Source organism: Musa acuminata, chromosome BXJ3-6, assembly GCF_036884655.1.
Source record: "Musa acuminata AAA Group cultivar baxijiao chromosome BXJ3-6, Cavendish_Baxijiao_AAA, whole genome shotgun sequence".
Classification (NCBI taxonomy): domain Eukaryota; kingdom Viridiplantae; phylum Streptophyta; class Magnoliopsida; order Zingiberales; family Musaceae; genus Musa; species Musa acuminata.
In genome coordinates, this window is record NC_088354.1 from 23,496,960 (window position 1) to 23,515,000 (window position 18,041).

Genomic DNA, 18,041 nt, shown 5'->3' on the forward strand with positions numbered 1-18,041 from the left:
TCGAAACTAACGTTTTAATCCACTGCACTAATTCACCCCCCCCTCTTAGTGCCGCTCCAATCCTAACAATTGGTATCAGAGCAAGGCTCACTCTCGTATTTGGTTTGATACCCAAGAGAGATGGCTTACTCCGGCATACATGAGGGTCATTCTATCACACATCCACCCATGTTTAATGGGTCGGATTATACTTATTGGAAGACTCATATGAGGATCTTCCTCATTTCCATGGATTTTGAGCTTTGGACTATTGTCAAAAACGGATTTCAAAAATCTTTTCTTCCGATGAACGAATGGAATGAATCGGAGAAGAAGGTTTTTGCTTTAAACGCAAAGGCTATGAATGCCTTGTTTTGTGCACTAGACAAAAATGATTTTAATCGTGTTTCAATTTGTGATTCGGCTTTTGATATTTGGAGAACTCTTGAGGTCACTCATGAAGGCACTAGCCGAGTGAAAGAGTCCAAAATCAACATCCTTGTGTACTCTTACAAACTTTTCTGAATGAAACCAAGTGAGTCCATCGGAGACATGTACACCCGTTTCACGGATGTCATCAATGGACTCAAAGCTCTTGGTAAAGATTTTACTAACTTTGAACTAGTAACTAAAATCTTAAGATCCCTCCCTAAAAGTTGAGATCCAAAAGTTACTGTCATTCAAGAGGCCAAAGACCTTAAAATATTCCCTCTTGAAGAACTTATTGGGTCTCTAATGACCTACGAAATGACATGTCAAGCTCATGACGAGCAGAAGCCGAATACATTGCTGCAAGTGCATGCTGTGCACAAGTTGTTTGGATGAAAAATACATTAGAAGACTATGGATTTCACTTCAAAAATGTTCCCATAAAATGTGATAATACTAGTGCCATATGTCTTACCAAAAATCTAATTCAGCACTCTAGAACTAAGCATATCGATATTAGGCATCATTTCATACGCGATCATGTCCTTAACAATAATGTTGTTTTAGAATTTATTGACACAAAGCATCAATTGGCAAATATTTTTACAAAAGCCTTAAATGAAGACCAGTTTGAATTCATTAGAAGGGAACTAGGCATGTTAAATTGTCCCTAAAAATAAGCTTGTTTGAAAGTATTTTCCGAAAAATGTCTCATCCTTTTCCGTTCTTCAATGGATTTGACTTCATCTTTCTCCTTCGATTCAAAATGACATCTTAAAGTACACTCATTATCTTAACCTATCTTGAATCAAACACCTCTGAAAAACAAAAGGGGGAAGAAAGGATTTTTTTTCCTTCTTCCGCGGCACGCCAGCGGTGGCACTACCAGAACCGGCAGTAGCACTGCTTGAGTGCTCAGGCGCCAGGCGGTGGCACTGCTCAGTTTGGCGGTGGCACAGCCCGAGACACCCTTTAAATACCGAAGGGTTAGGGCCGGTGGTGACACCGCCCCCAACCCGTGAAGGCCTCGCTCAAACTCTCCCAAAAAACTTTCTAACTCTTATTCTAACCTCTAGAAGTCTTGGAGAGGGATTCTTATTGGTCCAAGCTCTCCATCCTCCAAGAAACACTTCATAAGGTAAAATCTTTCCTTCCTCTTCTCATTGATTTACCTACTCTTTACAATTTCATTTTTTTTTTTATCTTTCATCTTGTCTAGATAATGGGTCCTAAGAGATCAAAAGGGAAAAGGATTGAAGGAGATTCATATGACCACGATCTTTTTAGATCCAAAGAAGTGACTATTAGGTTTCCAAAATTTGAAACAAGATGTATCCAGAAGGGTAAACACGTTGATCTCGATGAACTAGGAAACTTAGAACCCATTACGTGGTTTGCTCGTTTAGAGGCCCTACCTCTCCTACAAATAGATGAACTAATTTATCCTAGGTTAGTTAGGCTCTTTTATGCAAACTTATGGGTAGATGACGATAGCTTAAGTACTTACCTTCTATGAACACAAATTAGGATTTTTGATAGTACTATTTGTAAACTACTTGGAATCACTGAAAAAGACAGGGGCTGCTATTTTAGAGGTAAATGGGATGTTAATATAATCGGAGCAACTTACACCGAAGCTGTCAAAACTATTTTTGCAAACTCGGACCTCGGAATAATACCCAAGAGTTGCGAACACTTACTTCCCTTTAACTCTAAAATTCTTCATCTTGATGAAATGAGTCAAATAGATATAAGCACCATGTATTGGATTATGACCGATCAACATAACTGTTTTGGATACTCAATCCGGCAACACATGTAGGATATTATAGCTAAAGATACTAAGTTGCCATATGGGGGGTTAATCACTAGATTTCTTTTTGCCCATGACATTTGTATCCCACCCGATGAAGAAACAATTCAAAGTGATAGATATAACATCATTAATAGAAATCTACTGAAAAGACTTAAGTGCACATTTAACAATGGTATATGGGTAAGGTAACCTAGAAGGACTGATCCTATTCCTCCACCAGTAGAACACCCAGAAACACCAATTCTTAGGGGAAATGAATCTCCTCCTCCTAGTCCCTTTGGCGCAGTACCTTCAGCTCCTGTTTCATCCTCTGAAAGACTCATTATTGCAGAACTGTCTCAGATCAAATTCCAACAAGACCAACTCAAATCGCAGTAAGAACAAATTCAAATCCAGCAAATTGAAATTTTGAAGGAACTACGACAAATGAATAAAAAAATAGATGTCATGTATCAGCACTATGGATTACCTCCTAAGGATTAATTGATGTATTTTTTTATTCTGTTCTGTTTACTCTTAATATCAAGTTCGAAGTTTGTCATCTTTTGAACGAAAATTGGACCTTCTTTTTAGATGTATTTTTAAAATTTTGGATATATGCTGGTTCTTTTTCTGAATGAATGCTGATTGTTTTTTTTCTGGATGAATGCTGATTTTTTTTAAGATGAATTCTGGATAAATATTTTTAGCAAATTTGAATGATCAATTTTATATGATTAATCTTAATGCTGAATTCTTTCTTTGATGATTTTATGATCACAAATTGTGTGCTTCAAGTCTCATCTCCTTTTTCTTGATGACAAAGGGGGAGAAAAGTGATGACTTGTGCCATTTTGATAGTATGACTTATATGAATTGCAAAAGCTTGTGTGATACGAATGTCTTATATGCCTTGCAAAATCTTTAAGAATATCGCAAGATTGGTTGATCATATTGAAATCATGCCTTACATTTATATCATGAAATTCATGTTGAAAATCTTTATCTCCTATCGTAGTAAAAATTGTCCCTTATCATTCGACTTGAAAATGATTTTCATTGAAGTTTCATATTTACTGAGAATAACGATAAGTTCAACGGTTAGAACTTATCGGTTTATGCTTGAATTCAATGGGATGGAATTCAAGTGTTTTTATCTTCTCATAATATGGCATATAGATAGGGGGAGTTATGTTTAACTCCATCATCAATTAATTGTCATCATCAAAAAGGGAGAGATTGTTGAATCTCGGATTTTGATGATAAAATCAATTGATGGGTTAATTGATCTAATCCATATTATTGAGTTAAGTGTGCAGGATTAACTACGATAACCAGAAAACATAAAGCAAGAATACCGGAGTCAAGTTCGATGAACGTTTAAGAATTCGAAAAATCATCGGAGATGCTGTCGAAACCAACCGAGAAGAAATCGAGAACTTGTCGGAATTTTCAGAAGTTCGCCGAAGAGATCGTCGGAGGTTCGCGGAGATCACCTAGAAGGCTCGGCTACTCGTTGAAGTCGTCACAAGATCGGGAGCCTGCTGGGAATCCGTCGGAAGAAATCCGAGGGCATATCAGAAGTCCACCGGAAGTTCGTCGGAAAGCTCGCCGGAACAAGACTCGACGTTCGCGGTTGAAAACTTGCTTAGGATGTTTTTAGTTATGTAGTTCACATGTAATTAGGATTAGGATTAAAAGATAAACCTATATCCTGGTTAGGGGCCAACTGGGCCCAAAATTAGACTTGGTTTGGGCTGGACTTAAAGCCCAACCAGTAAACCGAAGTGTCTGGCAATGGCACCGCCAGACTGGGCGGTGGCACCGCCCAACACCCGAGAGCTGGGCGGTGGCACCGCTTGGCTGGGCGGTGGCACCGCTAGTACACTATCAGTGTCAGACACTGATAGGCGGTGGCACCGCCATCGACAGGCGGTGGCACCGCCAGCATCGGGAACCAAAGAGAATTCAAATTTTGGAGCCCAAATTTGAATCCTCTTGAGGCCTATAAATACCCCTCAATTCTCAGTTGAGATTACAACTTTTTGAGAAGCAATAGATTGAGAAAAATGTCTTAGAAAAGTCTTAGCAAGTCTTGTTTTCAATTTGCTAGAGTGTTCACCTCCTTCTTTCTTGCTAAAAATTTGTATGAGTGTGAACCGCTTATAAAAGGTTGTAAGAGGGGTATTTGTCCTTCCCCTTTAAGAGATTTGCTAGGGGAAGGTGGGAGCCTCATCGAAGAGGGCCTCACAAGTGGATGTAGGTCATTTGATCGAACCACTTTAAAATTGGCGTGATCTCTAGTTTGCATTTTCTTATAGCTATTTACATTACTACAAACCTTTTTACATGCTTTATTTCCTCATTACCTTTGCTGCACACCTTTATGAACACGTGTTCAAGTTAATCTTTTCAAGTTTGGTTTTTATCGTATGAAAGATTTGTCGAAACCAACGTTTTAATCCGCTGCACTAATTTACCCCCCCCCCCCCCCCCCTCTTAGTGCCACTCCGACCCTAACACCTCGATGTTCGGCATGTGGTGTAGTTGCGAAGAAAGAAAGAAAACGAGTGCACAAAACGAAACAGGGAGGGGACAGAGGAAAAGTAGAAAAAGGATTCGAGCGTACACCTTCTTCGAATCTTTGGATCAAAACCTTCAAAAGGCAAGTTTCCCGATCGTTTCTCCTGCAATTGTTCTAATCTTTCTATTGCAAGTGTTTCGATCCTTTCTATTGCAAGTGTTTCGATCCTTTCTATTGCAAGTTTCCCGATCGTTTCTCCTGTAATTGTTCTAATCTTTCTATTGCAAGTGTTCTAATCCTTCCTATTGTAAGCTTTCTAATCTTTCTTATTGCAAGTGTCCCGATCTTTTCTCCTGCAAGTGTTACGATCCTTCCTATTGCAAGCTTTCTAATCTTTCTTATTGCAAGTGTCCCGATCTTTTCTCCTACAAGTGTTCTGATCCTTCCTATTGCAAGCTTTCTAATCTTTCCTATTGCAAGTGTCATGATCTTTCCTTACTGCAATTTTATCTCTACATTTGCTTCGAATATGAGGAACTTTGAATTGTTCTACCCTTGCATTTTATATATCTCCTGTTTAGATGTAACAATTCGAATCTATGCAACTTTTGAGATTCTGACCTTTCTACCTTGTTATGGTAATAACTTCATGTATTGACCTCTGATTTGGACAAAACTTATTTGATCAGAATATAGACGCATAAAAATTTCTTGTGATAGCTTATTTTAAGAATTCGGAGTAAGTTTGCCTACCCAAACTTCTATTTCAAATGAGCCTACAGATTATGCAAAACAGGGATCGTAATTTCTAACCTTTTGATACCGAGCTGCCTATAAGTCGATGTTGGAAACTCCGATTTGTTCAAAAATGATTTCATTATAAACTAGACTCGTAGATCTTTCTTTTGATATATAGATTGAAAGATTTGGAGTCTAAACATCTGCTCAGTTATCTGTTGAATCCGACCTTATGAATTCTGCCAAATAGAGATTTTGTTCTCCGACCCTTGTTTACCAAATTATTTATAACTCTCTGTTGGATAGTTCAATTCATATGAAGCTTATTTTATCTGAAAGTAGATTGAAATATCTTTCCAATGATATATTTCTGAATAAATTGGAGTATGATTGATAGTTTGAATCATTTGTTCAATGTGCCTCTTGAATTCTACCAGAAATCGAGTTTTGGTCGATTTCGCATATTCTAGTTTCATTCCTTTGGAAATTGATATCCTTTGGCTTTCTTATTCAATTGAGCTTTATATTACCGCTTTGAATTCTTATATGCTCTTGTCCTTAAAATTATTTACATTCTTGAAAACTATTGTGTAACGTTTATGCTATATCGTATTGACTCATATAGGCACATGTATATCTCATTATTCCGCATTTGCTTTCGATATGTGCCTATTCCAGTTTCATTCCTTTGGACATTGAATTCATCTAGCCTTCTTATTTGAATTAAGTTATATGAGATTGCTTGGAATCCTTGAATGATCTTGCTTTTATTTCCTTTCAAATTTGAATACAATTGTGAAATATTATTGCTTACTTCGTATTGACTCGTAAAGGCACATGTACCTTTTGTTGATCCGCGTGTGCTTCCGATATGTGCTATTCATTGTTCATACTATCCTTTTGTACTCTGGTATTTGTGGGATATTATGAACCTTTGCCAGAAATGGTGAAGGGAGTTATGCATAGAGCCTGTGATGCTCTGCCGGCCCTTATGACTTTACTTAGATGTGAGTGGATGGAGCTCCCAAATGTGGGAGACCTCCCAGACGTGGGTGACTTATGTTTGGTGGTCATTCAGAAATAGATGTACCATATTATGTTATGGTCCCACTTCACCTTCTGTATGTTTGATATGGTATCCAGAGCTTTGGTTATATGTTTCTATGCATGCTTTGGATAAGAATGTAATGAATGTAATGTCAATTCGACGTTTGAGCTTCTGTTTCATATTCGTTCTTTGAAATGCTCTGAAATGGTCCATACGCCATTTATATGTTTTGAAATATTTTATTTATCATTGATATGCTCCAAAATATTTCATACGCCTTTGATATGCTCTGAAATGTTTCATTTGCTATTGTTATGCTTCGAAATATTCCATATGTAGTTGATATGCTCCGGAACATTTCATACGCTATTGATATGCTCCAATTACGCTATGCTCCATCTGTTATGAACCAAATAGGTTTTGAATGATATCACACATATGATTTTGTATCTAATGATATGGTATCTTGAAAATTCTTGTATTTTGCCTTGCATTATGATATCTTACTTATTTGAAATCATTCCTTTTGTTCTGAATATGCTTTGTCACTTGCTGAGCTGTTTTTAGCTCACTCCGTTGTTATATAAATCTTTCAGGTCAAGTTGTCACTCTTTGAGATGTTTTAAATTGGGCTGAGGCAGTGGAGAGCTATTCAGAATTATGGGCAAGTCTTGTTGGTTATTGTATTATTGTTGTATAAGCATATTTTGTATGTAATGATATGTTGCCGATGAATCGAAATAGATATACTATGTAAAAGTGTTAGAAGATCTCTCTTATTTGGAATTTCGGAATGTTAAGTCTAATTTACGATGATATGAACTTATGGTAAATGGTTGGAGTTATGATTGTATAAATTACTTAGCTTGTGGATTTATAAATGTTATTCATGTTTGTTAAGTTGGCTTGGGTTGCCATAAATGTGAATTATCGAGTGATGTGATATATGATTATAAACTGCACAGGTTTTATAGGTATGAATTTGATAGAATATTTTTCAGTGTCCTCAAATGTTAGTTTGGATCCTGGATTAGTTTGTGATGAAAATTTTAATATTTATGGATATTTTTGAGGGGTGTGACAAAGGTGGTATCAGAGCATGGTTTGAGGATCACTGAAATATTTGATATGTTGACGTGCAAAATATATTGAGGTCTAGTGAACTATAGTGATTGGTGGAAATTTTCTTTGATGCATTTTAGGAATCAAGGATGATGAGGCAATTTGATCCTCCTATTTCAATTGTTTCTGATTAATTAAGTGGGATGAAAGGGTTGATCGGGGATATCAAATCAGAGTGGCACAGCGAAAGCGTGGTGAACCTAATTTCGTTAGTGGTAGAAAAATGGATGATGCGAATAGAAAAGATATTTGATGTACAAAATTGTTTCAATGATCAAAAGATTTCTTTTGCCACCTTATATTGGAAGTAGAGGCTGTTCATTAATGAGAACAATGAAAGAATTTTTGAAGATCAATGGCAAGAATGACAAGGACAAGTTTACTAATAAAAATATGATTGGAAATGAATCAGAAAGTGATAACAAAAGGGTCAAGACATTTGGATTTGAAAAGAGAAGTCACCACAAAAGACCCAATCATGTGTGAATTGCAAGTTAAATTATGAAACAAGTTTGTGTTTGTAGGTGACTAGAGTCTATTTTACTTGTGGAAAGTTGGATCATAAAATAAAAGACTACCCTTTGAACAAGAAGAAAGAGTCACTGCCTCCTAAATCATTAGCCTATGTCAGAGTGTATGCTATCACTGAATATGATTCTAAAACTTCTGAATTAGTGGTCGAAGGTATTATTCTGCCTCTGTGGTGGAGAGAGCAATACACCTTTGCAACCTAGATTGTCATGACACAGCTTCCCCTGCAAAAGTAAGTACATAACCTGAAATAGACTTTCTAGTATCTATATCTCTTGCCATATCTGCATCTATGTAACCTGTCAACACATGTTGTCTACCTCCAAAGCTTAAACAAACCTTAGAGCTCCCTTTGAGATATCTAAAAATCCATTTCACTGCTGCCCAGTGCTCTTTTCTTGGATTTGCAAGAAATCTGCTAGTAACACCAACTGCATATGCGATGTTTGGCCTCGTACATACCATTGCATACATTAAACTTCCAACTGCTGAAGCATAAGGAACCTTTTGCATTTTCTCCTTCTCCTCATCACTTGACGGACTCTGTTCTGAGCACAACTTGAAGTGACCTGCAAGAGGAGAATCAACTGGCTTTGCATTGGTCATACTGAATCTTTCCAATATCTTCTCGATGTATTTCTTCTGTGACAACCAAATCTTCTTATTTTTCTTGTCACGGGAAATCTGCATACCTAGTATTTGCTTTGCTGGCCCCATGTCCTTCATTGCAAAAGACTCACTCAGTTCCTTTTTCAATCTGTCAATTTTAGATATATTTTTCCCAAGAATAAGCATGTCATCAACATAAAGTAAGAGAATAATAAAATCCTTACCAAACCATTTGATGTACACATAATGATCTGAAGCCTTTCTTTTGTATTCATTTTCTATCATAAATGAATTAAACTTTCTGTACCACTGTCTTGGAGCTTGCTTTAGCCCATACAAGCTCTTCTTCTATTTGCAGACAAAGTTTTCTTTACCTTTAACTTTGAAGCCTTCTGGTTACTCCATATAAATTTCCTCCTCCAAATCCCCATGAAGGAAAGCTGTCTTCACATCTAACTGTTCAACCTAAGTCCTGGCTAGCAGCAATACCAAGAGCAACACGAATAGAAGACATTTTAACAATAGGAGAAAAAATCTCTTCAAAGTCAATACCTTTCTTTTGACCAAAGCCTTTCACAACCAATCTAGCTTTGTACTTTGGTTGAGAACAATATTCTTGAGTCTTCAACCTGAAAACTCACTTGTTCTTCAAAGCCTTCATTCCATTTGGTAGTAGCACCAAATCATAAGTGTAGTTCTTCTGAAGAGTTTTCATCTCTTCCTGCATAGCAACTAACCACTTCTCTTTCTACTCACTTTCAATTGCTTATTGGTAACTCTCTGGTTCATCTGTATCAATAAGCATCACATACTCATATGTAGAGTATCTTCTGGAAGGTTGACGTTGTCTAGAAGATCTTCTCAACTGAGGTTCTACGGGAACTTACTCTCCTACTTCTTCTTGCTCAACATGTCCTGTAGGTAGATCAACATCAAGCTCTACACTATCTTCCTGCACATCTCCCCTATCACCCTGATATACTGGAGGAGTAATTGGGTCACAATCTGCTAATCCTTCTGCAGAAGTATTGGCTGGTGCCTTCTTCAAATCTTCAAAAGTTTGATCCTCAAAGAAAACTATATCTCTGCTTCTAAACACCTTCTGCTTTTCTGGATCCCAAAGCCTGTAACCAAAATAATCATGTGAGTAACCAAGAAAAATATATTCTTTAGACTTACCATCCAGCTTGGACATCTCATTATCTGGAACATGTGCAAATGCACAACAACCAAACACTCTCAAATGCTTCTAGGAAACATCTTTCCCTGACTATACATGCTCTACAACATCACCATCTAGGGTTGTACATGGTGATAAGTTGATCACATCAACTGCAGTCCTTAAAGCCTCATCCCAAAACCTTTTAGGTAGCTTGGCTTGTGAAAGCATACATCTGATCTTTTCCATGATGGTACGGTTCATCCTCTCTATAATTGCATTATGCTGAGGTGTACCAGGAACTATCATCTCATGTTGGATCCCATGTGATCTGCAATAGTCATTAAACAATCCTGTATACTCACCACCATTATCTGATCTTATGCATTTCAATTTCCTTTCTGTCTCCCTTTCAACCCTAGCATGAAACTCTTTCAAGACATTAATCACCTGATCTTTAGTCTTCAAAGCATAGGCCCAAACTTTCCTGGAAAAATCATCTATAAAATTGACAAAATAAAGTGCACCACTTATACTAAGAACATCAACAGATCCACCATGAGTTTTTGTCCTCAAAGGATCACATCTGTATAAACACGGTCTAAGGCATACATTTTTCTAGACAAAGCAGGACTAGCAAATGAAACTCTATGTTGTTTACCTGCCAAACAATCAATACAATGGTTCATATGTATACCTCTGAGGTCTAGTAATACCTCTCTTGGAAAGAGCTTGCAACCCCTTCTCGCTCATGTGTCTCAGTCACCTATGCCACAACTCCATGCTGAAGTCATTTTCTGTAGCATTTAACTGCTCACCATAAGCTTTAGCCTGCAACCTGTACAAAGTATGACATTTGTTTCCATTAGCTATAACAAGAGAACCCTTACTGAGCTTTCATTGCCCTTTGTGAAATCTGCTATCATAGTCTTCATCATCTAGCCTTCCAATTGAAATTAGATTCAGCCTCAAGTCAACCACATGCCTCACATCCTTAAGCACCAACTTACAGCCAAGGTTGGTCTTTAAGTAGATATCACCCATGCCTATGATGTCTGCTGTGCCATAGTTGCCCATCTTAACAACACCAAAATTTCTAGACCTGTATGTAGAAAAAAACTCCCTCCATGGTGTAGCATGATAAGAAGCACCTGTGTCAATCACCCACTCAAGATCCTGACACACACAAGAAAAAATATCATCAGAAGGAGACAAAATCAAATAATCACCACCCTGCATTGTAGTTGTGATATTATCTTTTGACTCTATAGACTCCACTTCTTTTCCCTTTTTCTTATTCTTCTTAGGTTGCTTACATTGGTTCTTGTAATGTCCTTTCTCACCACAATTATAGCAAACAATATCTTTTCTTGATCTTGACTTGCTTCTACCCATGCGTGAACTACTTCTAGACTTTGATCTTCCTCTGTTTTCTGAGATAAGTGACTGTGAATCATTCTGAGATGTTGCCGAACTCTTTCTTCTCAACTCCTCATTCAACAAACTGCTTGTTACTTGACTCATAGTGACAACACCATCTAGCGTAAAATTACTGAGGGAAATCACTAGTGTCTCCCAACTTTCTGATAATGAACTGAGAAGTAACAATGCCTGCAACTCATCATCAAGAGACATTTTCATAGAGGATAACTGGTTAGTAATACTTTGCAATTCATTCAAATGTTCAGCAATAGAAGCACCCTCTCTATATTTTAGGTTCACAAGTTTTTTGATCAAAAAAGCTTTGTTGCCAACTGTTTTTCTTTCATAGAGACTTTCCAATTTTTTCCAAAGAGAATATGCAAAAATTTCAATAGAAACATGGTGAAAGACACTATCATCAAGCCACTGTCGAATAAATCTAATTATTTTTCGATCTAACCTCTTCTACTCATCATCTGTTATAGTTGTGGGTTTTGCACTATCCCCCTGCAAAGGTCCATACAAATCTTTGCAATACAAGAGATCTTCCATTCTTGGTTTCTATATCATCCAATTGTTTCCATTTAAACTAATCATGCGAGAAACATTACTGGCCTCCATGTTCAAATACAAAATTTAAATCACCAAAACCCCTTTGCTCTGATACCAGTTGATGGGGATATATACAGGAATAACCTTTGTATGTGAACAAATACTAGCAGACCATAATACGCAGTAGAATTAAATGAAACCACAATCAAATAGAACACCAAGATATACGTGGAAAACCCCTTCAATGTGAAGGGTAAAAATCACGGGGCAAACTAGAGATAATCCACTATGAGAATAATGAATATACAAATCTCAATCTCTTGCCCTAAACCCTAGCAACAATCACAAGAGAATAATTGGGATACAAGGATCACGTCACTGCCTACAATATCTAAAACCTTCCTAAGTAATCATAGCAAGAGTCTACTGTAGATTTGATCTAACCTGAGATGAGAACACTACTAGATGATTGAGAACAGCCTCTCTGCATTGTCCTTGTCTTCTTCCCTTTCTTTCTCTTCCTTTTCTACCTTGTTTTCCTCCTTTTCTTTGGAATCCCGTGGTTGTTTTCTTCTCCCACGTTACTGCCCTATTTATGTCTTTTTTTGCCTCCAAAACATAGCCACCACACCCCCCCTAATGTTAATTAGGGTTATGTTAAGAGGGGGTGAGCTGTGGGCTGCCTAAGCCCACTATGGGCTGAATTTGTAGGCTATCAGCCCAACAGAGAGACCTCCAAAGTAACAAATAAGGACATGATAGTATATATGACCAAAGACAATGAGCATAAACTTGGGCAAAGGATGATGGCATGACAATAACGAGGAACAAGGGGCAAAGATAATGACGAACGAGGTGAAGGTTAAAAATAATATTATCTTTTAGAAAATAAAAATTACTCTTTGAGAATAAAATAAAAAGAGAGCGTTATATGAAAAAAATTAAAAAACTTTGAGATTTTTTAAAAATTTATCCACATATATAATTAATTATTATGATCTTATGGTAAATAATATCACAGCGAACTTTCTAATCAAATTTGAATTAAGTCATGTGATAAAAAAATTCTTGCTGATATTTTATTAAGTATAATATGCAAATAACAATTGCAGACAGATACAAATGCTAATAGTTATTTTAATATGTATATCGATGAGTATACTTATTCTCGCAATGATTAAGGAGTAAGAAAATTAAGATCAATTGAGAATTAAGTATCACCTCCACTTTGAAACGCATATTTTGGATTCTACGAGAGCTCGAATGAACAAGAACGGACGAGAACTCCCCAGAGCTTACAATTTCTTGCAAATGATGACTCATAACCATATCAATTGACGATGCATTAGCAAAAATATGATTCTTCATACATAAATATATAATTGCTTATTATAGGACTTTCGAATGTCTTTTAAGCGTGCACATGAAAATACGCTAAGGTTTGATGGTATATTAGTTGTGTGTCTTTGTGATCATGGTGTAGTAATTATTTTCAAGTAATATAGTTTTCTTCTTTGTTTTTTTTTTTGAAGAATTGCAAAATTTTATCGACAATGTCAAAAATTCTAATTCGTCAAAGTCTCTACCACATCTATTGAAAAGCAAAAAATACTGTTATTTTTATTTGTTAAAATGCAATGTAATTTAAGTTTCCATGAGGAGGAATTGGTTAGCTTGATTTACAAGGAAAAATTATTTTTGGATTATTTTTCTTTTTCTTGTCTTTATTCTTTTGGTCATCAAGAGTTGAATCAATCTTGCTCGAACAAAAATGTGTTTATATTGTCCTCCATCTATGTATGGTTGCAAGTACAAAATGTGTTTATATTGTACACCATCTGCCATTCGCAATTTCATTAATTAGTATGCAGATTAATGCGTCATGTAGAAAAGGCAATGAATGCCATGCAATGGTTTCACGTTATATCTCACCAGCGGAAGCGAGAAGAAAGAGGGAGGAATTGAGATGGGAGAGATGGCAGGATGCCAAGTAACTCCTCCTTCTCTGCAACTTGACTTGGTCGTCAGGGCTCCATATATGGCATGGCGATCCAACCGCAGCACGAGGCTTTGAGCTGACCGTCAAACAAACGAAGAGACTCATTTTTTGGTCCCGTAGCGCCATTTCTCTCTCCTCGACCTTCCCGAACCCCATTCCGGGATCGGAAAGGAGTTCGACTATACGCGCCCGCGACGGCGGAGGTAACAGAAGAAGCTCAAGATGATGACCATGGTTTCGATTAGAATGGATCAGGCATCCCTCCCTTTCCTCCTCTTCCTCCTCCTCCAGCTCCTCCTCTGCTCGACGCCGACCTCCGGGCAGGCGCAAAAGTCGGCAGCGGCCTTTACCCTCGCCGACAACTTCCTGATCGACTGCGGCGCGACCTCCACGGCCGCCATGCCCGACGGCCGTGAATTCAAGACGGACTTGCAGTCGACTCCTTTCCTCGCTGCGCACGACGAGGTTCGCGCGTCCGTCCCCGCCGCCCCCGGCGTCCCCTCGCCGCTCTACCTCACAGCCAGGATCTTCCACGAGGAGACCTCCTACAGCTTCACGCTCTCCCGCCCTGGTTGGCACTGGATCAGGCTCCACTTCTTCGCCGTGAACAGCTCCGACTTCGACCTCAGCAGCGCCGTGTTCACCGTCAACACCGACGACTTCGTCCTCCTCCATAGCTTCACCGTCGACGACCCCACCAAGTGGGTGCTCAAGGAGTACCTCGTCAACGCCACCAATCCGCGCCTCGCCATCCGTTTCTCCCCGCTCCGCAACTCCGTCGCGTTCGTCAACGGCATCGAGGTCGTCTCCGCCCCCGACGTGCTCATCCCCGACACAGCCTCTACGGTCTCGCCCGTCGGGCAGATCGGCGGGCTCTCGCTCTCCGCTTACCAGGTGGTCTACCGGATCAACGTCGGTGGGCCGGTCATCACCTCCGCGAACGACACGCTCGGGCGCGCGTGGGATCAGAGCGACACATTCCTGCAATCGAAGTCCACCGCCAAGAAGGTGTCCGTGTCCCCCAGCATAATCAAGTACCCGGAGGGAACCTCGCCCCTGATCGCGCCCAACACCGTGCATGCCACGGCCGTGAAAATGGCGGACGCGCGCGTCGGCCGCCCCAACTTCAACGTGACGTGGATCTTCGTCGTCGACCCCTCATTCGGGTACTTCGTCCGACTGCACTTCTGCGACATCATCAGCAAGTCGCTCAACGACCTCTACTTCAACGTGTACATCAATGGGATGATGGCCGTCTCAGGCCTCGACCTCTCCACCATCACCTCCGGCCTCGCGATGGCCTACTACAAAGACATTGTCCTGAACGCCTCGGTGGCCACGGGCAGAATAACCATACAGATCGGCCCCATGAAGGAGAACACTGGCAGGATCGACGCGCTGCTCAACGGCGTGGAGATTCTGAAAATGAACAACTCGGTGGGGAGCTTGGACGGCGAGTTCGGAGTCGATGGCTCCATGGCTGGAGGCGGCGGCAGCTCGAATCGGCGTGCGATCGCTGCCGTCGGATTCGCTATGATGTTTGGTGCCTTCGCCGGACTGGGGGCGATGGTGGTGAAGTGGTACAAGCGACCCAAGGACTGGCGGAGGAGGAATAGCTTCTCCTCGTGGCTCCTTCCGGTACACACGAGCACCTCCACGTTCACGACCAGCAAGGGGTCGGGTTACGGGTCGCACAAGAGCGGCTACACCTTCTCCTCCACGCTGGGTCTCGGCCGGTACATGTCCCTGTCGGAGCTGCAGGCGGCGACGAAGAACTTCGACCAGAATGCGGTGATCGGGGTGGGCGGCTTCGGGAACGTGTACCTTGGCGAGCTCGATGATGGGACGAAGGTGGCGGTCAAGAGAGGGAACCCGCAGTCGGAGCAGGGGATCAACGAGTTCCAGACGGAGATCCAGATGCTGTCTAAGCTGCGCCACCGCCACCTGGTGTCGCTGATCGGCTACTGCGACGAGAACTCGGAGATGATCCTGGTGTACGAGTACATGGCCAACGGGCCGTTCAGAGACCACATCTACGGGCACAACCTGCCGTCGCTGACGTGGAAGCAGCGGCTGGAAATATGCATCGGGGCGGCGCGCGGTCTGCACTACCTGCACACCGGCACGGCCCAGGGCATCATCCACCGTGACGTCAAGACCACCAACATCCTCCTGGACGACAACTTCATCGCCAAGGTGTCCGACTTCGGCCTCTCCAAGGACGCGCCGGGAATGAACCAGACGCACGTCAGTACCGCGGTGAAGGGCAGCTTCGGCTACCTCGACCCCGAGTATTTCCGGTGCCAGCAGCTGACGGACAAGTCGGACGTGTACTCCTTCGGGGTGGTGCTGCTGGAGGCCCTCTGCGCACGGCCGGCCATCAACCCCGCCCTTCCGAGGGAGCAAGTGAACCTGGCCGAGTGGGCGCTGCAGTGGAAGCGGAAGGGCCTGATCGAGAAGATCATCGACCCCAACCTCGCCGGCACCATCAACAAGGACTCCCTGGGCAAGTTCGTGGAGGCTGCGGAGAAGTGTCTGGCGGAGCACGGGGTCGACCGGCCATCCATGGGCGACGTGCTGTGGAACCTCGAGTACGCTCTGCAGCTGCAGGAGACCAACCCCCCTGACCCACCTCCTCAGGAGGCGGCAAAGCCAACCGAGTCAAAGGAGGAGGAGAAGGCCGTCAGCATCCAGGTCTTCGCGGCGTCTTCGCAGAGGGAACGCGACGAGCCGCCCGCGGGGACGACTCCCGTCATGAGCCGATCCGTGGAGAATTCGAGCACGACGATGGCGAACGAGCTGTTCGCGCAGCTAACGGGAATGCAAGGAAGGTGATGTACGTGCACGTGAGGAAGGCGTCTCAGGAGATGAGATGGACGTGGTTTAGTTTGCTGTTCTCGTCGTGTGTTGGGATCTCGTGTGACCATTAGCAGGTCTAATTGTTCAGATAAGGTCGTTATTGTGACACGTAATTGATGATACTTTAATACCCTATGTAACAAGGTAATTTACTGGGTTGAATTAAGTAGGCAAAAGAGCCAAATGACCTCTTTTTTCTTCCCACTTTGTGCTTTCTGCTGTTGCTCTACTAAACTGTGGGTGAAGTCGCATCATATGTGGTTTTAGAGCGTAAGACGTCGAACACGTTGTGGGTTTCTTTTAATTATGTGATCAATTTAATTAGACAAGATATTTATTAGATTAGATTATATTAGATTTTAATTATGATTATCAATAAATAAAAAATTATAGTAAGATTTAGATACTTCCATGTGAATGACTCAACTAATTATCTATCTTAGTATTTTTGTTCATCCTTATAAATAGACATGATTTCCTATGAACTCTTGATGCTTTCTTCGAATCAAATGATAGTGCTAGAACACCTGACTTCTAGTGCCATTCATACCCTATATATATATATATGACTAATGTAGGATATCATATTTCAAATTTTTATCACTGCTATCAATATATATATTGATAGCAATATGACTGTAGTAAAAAGTAAGCAATTCTAAAATTTAAATATGCTAACTTACTAAACAAAATGATAAGATTTTCTGTGTACATAATATTTTTGATACATGTAAATGATTATAACCTCTAACCAAAAGAAAAACATAAACATAACTTGCACGAAAGTTATATGCACAAAATACTAACGGGTCATCATTCATATCCGCGTTGGCATGAGCTTGCACGTGCTTACTTCCCTCCCCAATCACTTCAGTAGGGTATTAGTATCTTTACCTACAAATAAGGTCTATAGTGAGTATTCGTTGAGCAAGTATAAGCCTTTATAGCTTTATTGTCATGTCATATATATAATATTTTAAAATCATTAGCATAAGATATTTAATGGTAAAACCCTCATCCAATGATTTCTTTAGCAAGTATAACCCTATAATATAGTATATACAAACTAAAAAATTAAAATTCTACATCAAAATAATTCAAAATGCTTGTGTGCACATATAAGAAGCATAGAAAATTTTTGGACTTTTACACCTTATATCATAACATGTATATGCATTCCTATATCATACGTGATCGTAATATATACGAACACTCTCACATCGCATGTCATAAATAATATGTGCACTCTTACACCGCACGTCATATTATATGCGT

The 18,041-nt window shown here is 40.3% G+C and overlaps 1 protein-coding gene across 1 annotated transcript; it reads left to right on the forward strand.

The window, feature by feature from the left end:
- Positions 1-13,998: 13,998 nt before the first annotated feature.
- Positions 13,999-16,815, forward strand: LOC135639868 (probable receptor-like protein kinase At4g39110). Its single transcript, XM_065153848.1, has one exon. It carries the CDS (start codon positions 14,130-14,132, stop codon positions 16,740-16,742), a length of 2,613 nt encoding a protein of 870 aa, XP_065009920.1. The 5' UTR covers positions 13,999-14,129; the 3' UTR covers positions 16,743-16,815.
- The last annotated feature ends 1,226 nt before the right edge of the window (positions 16,816-18,041 follow it).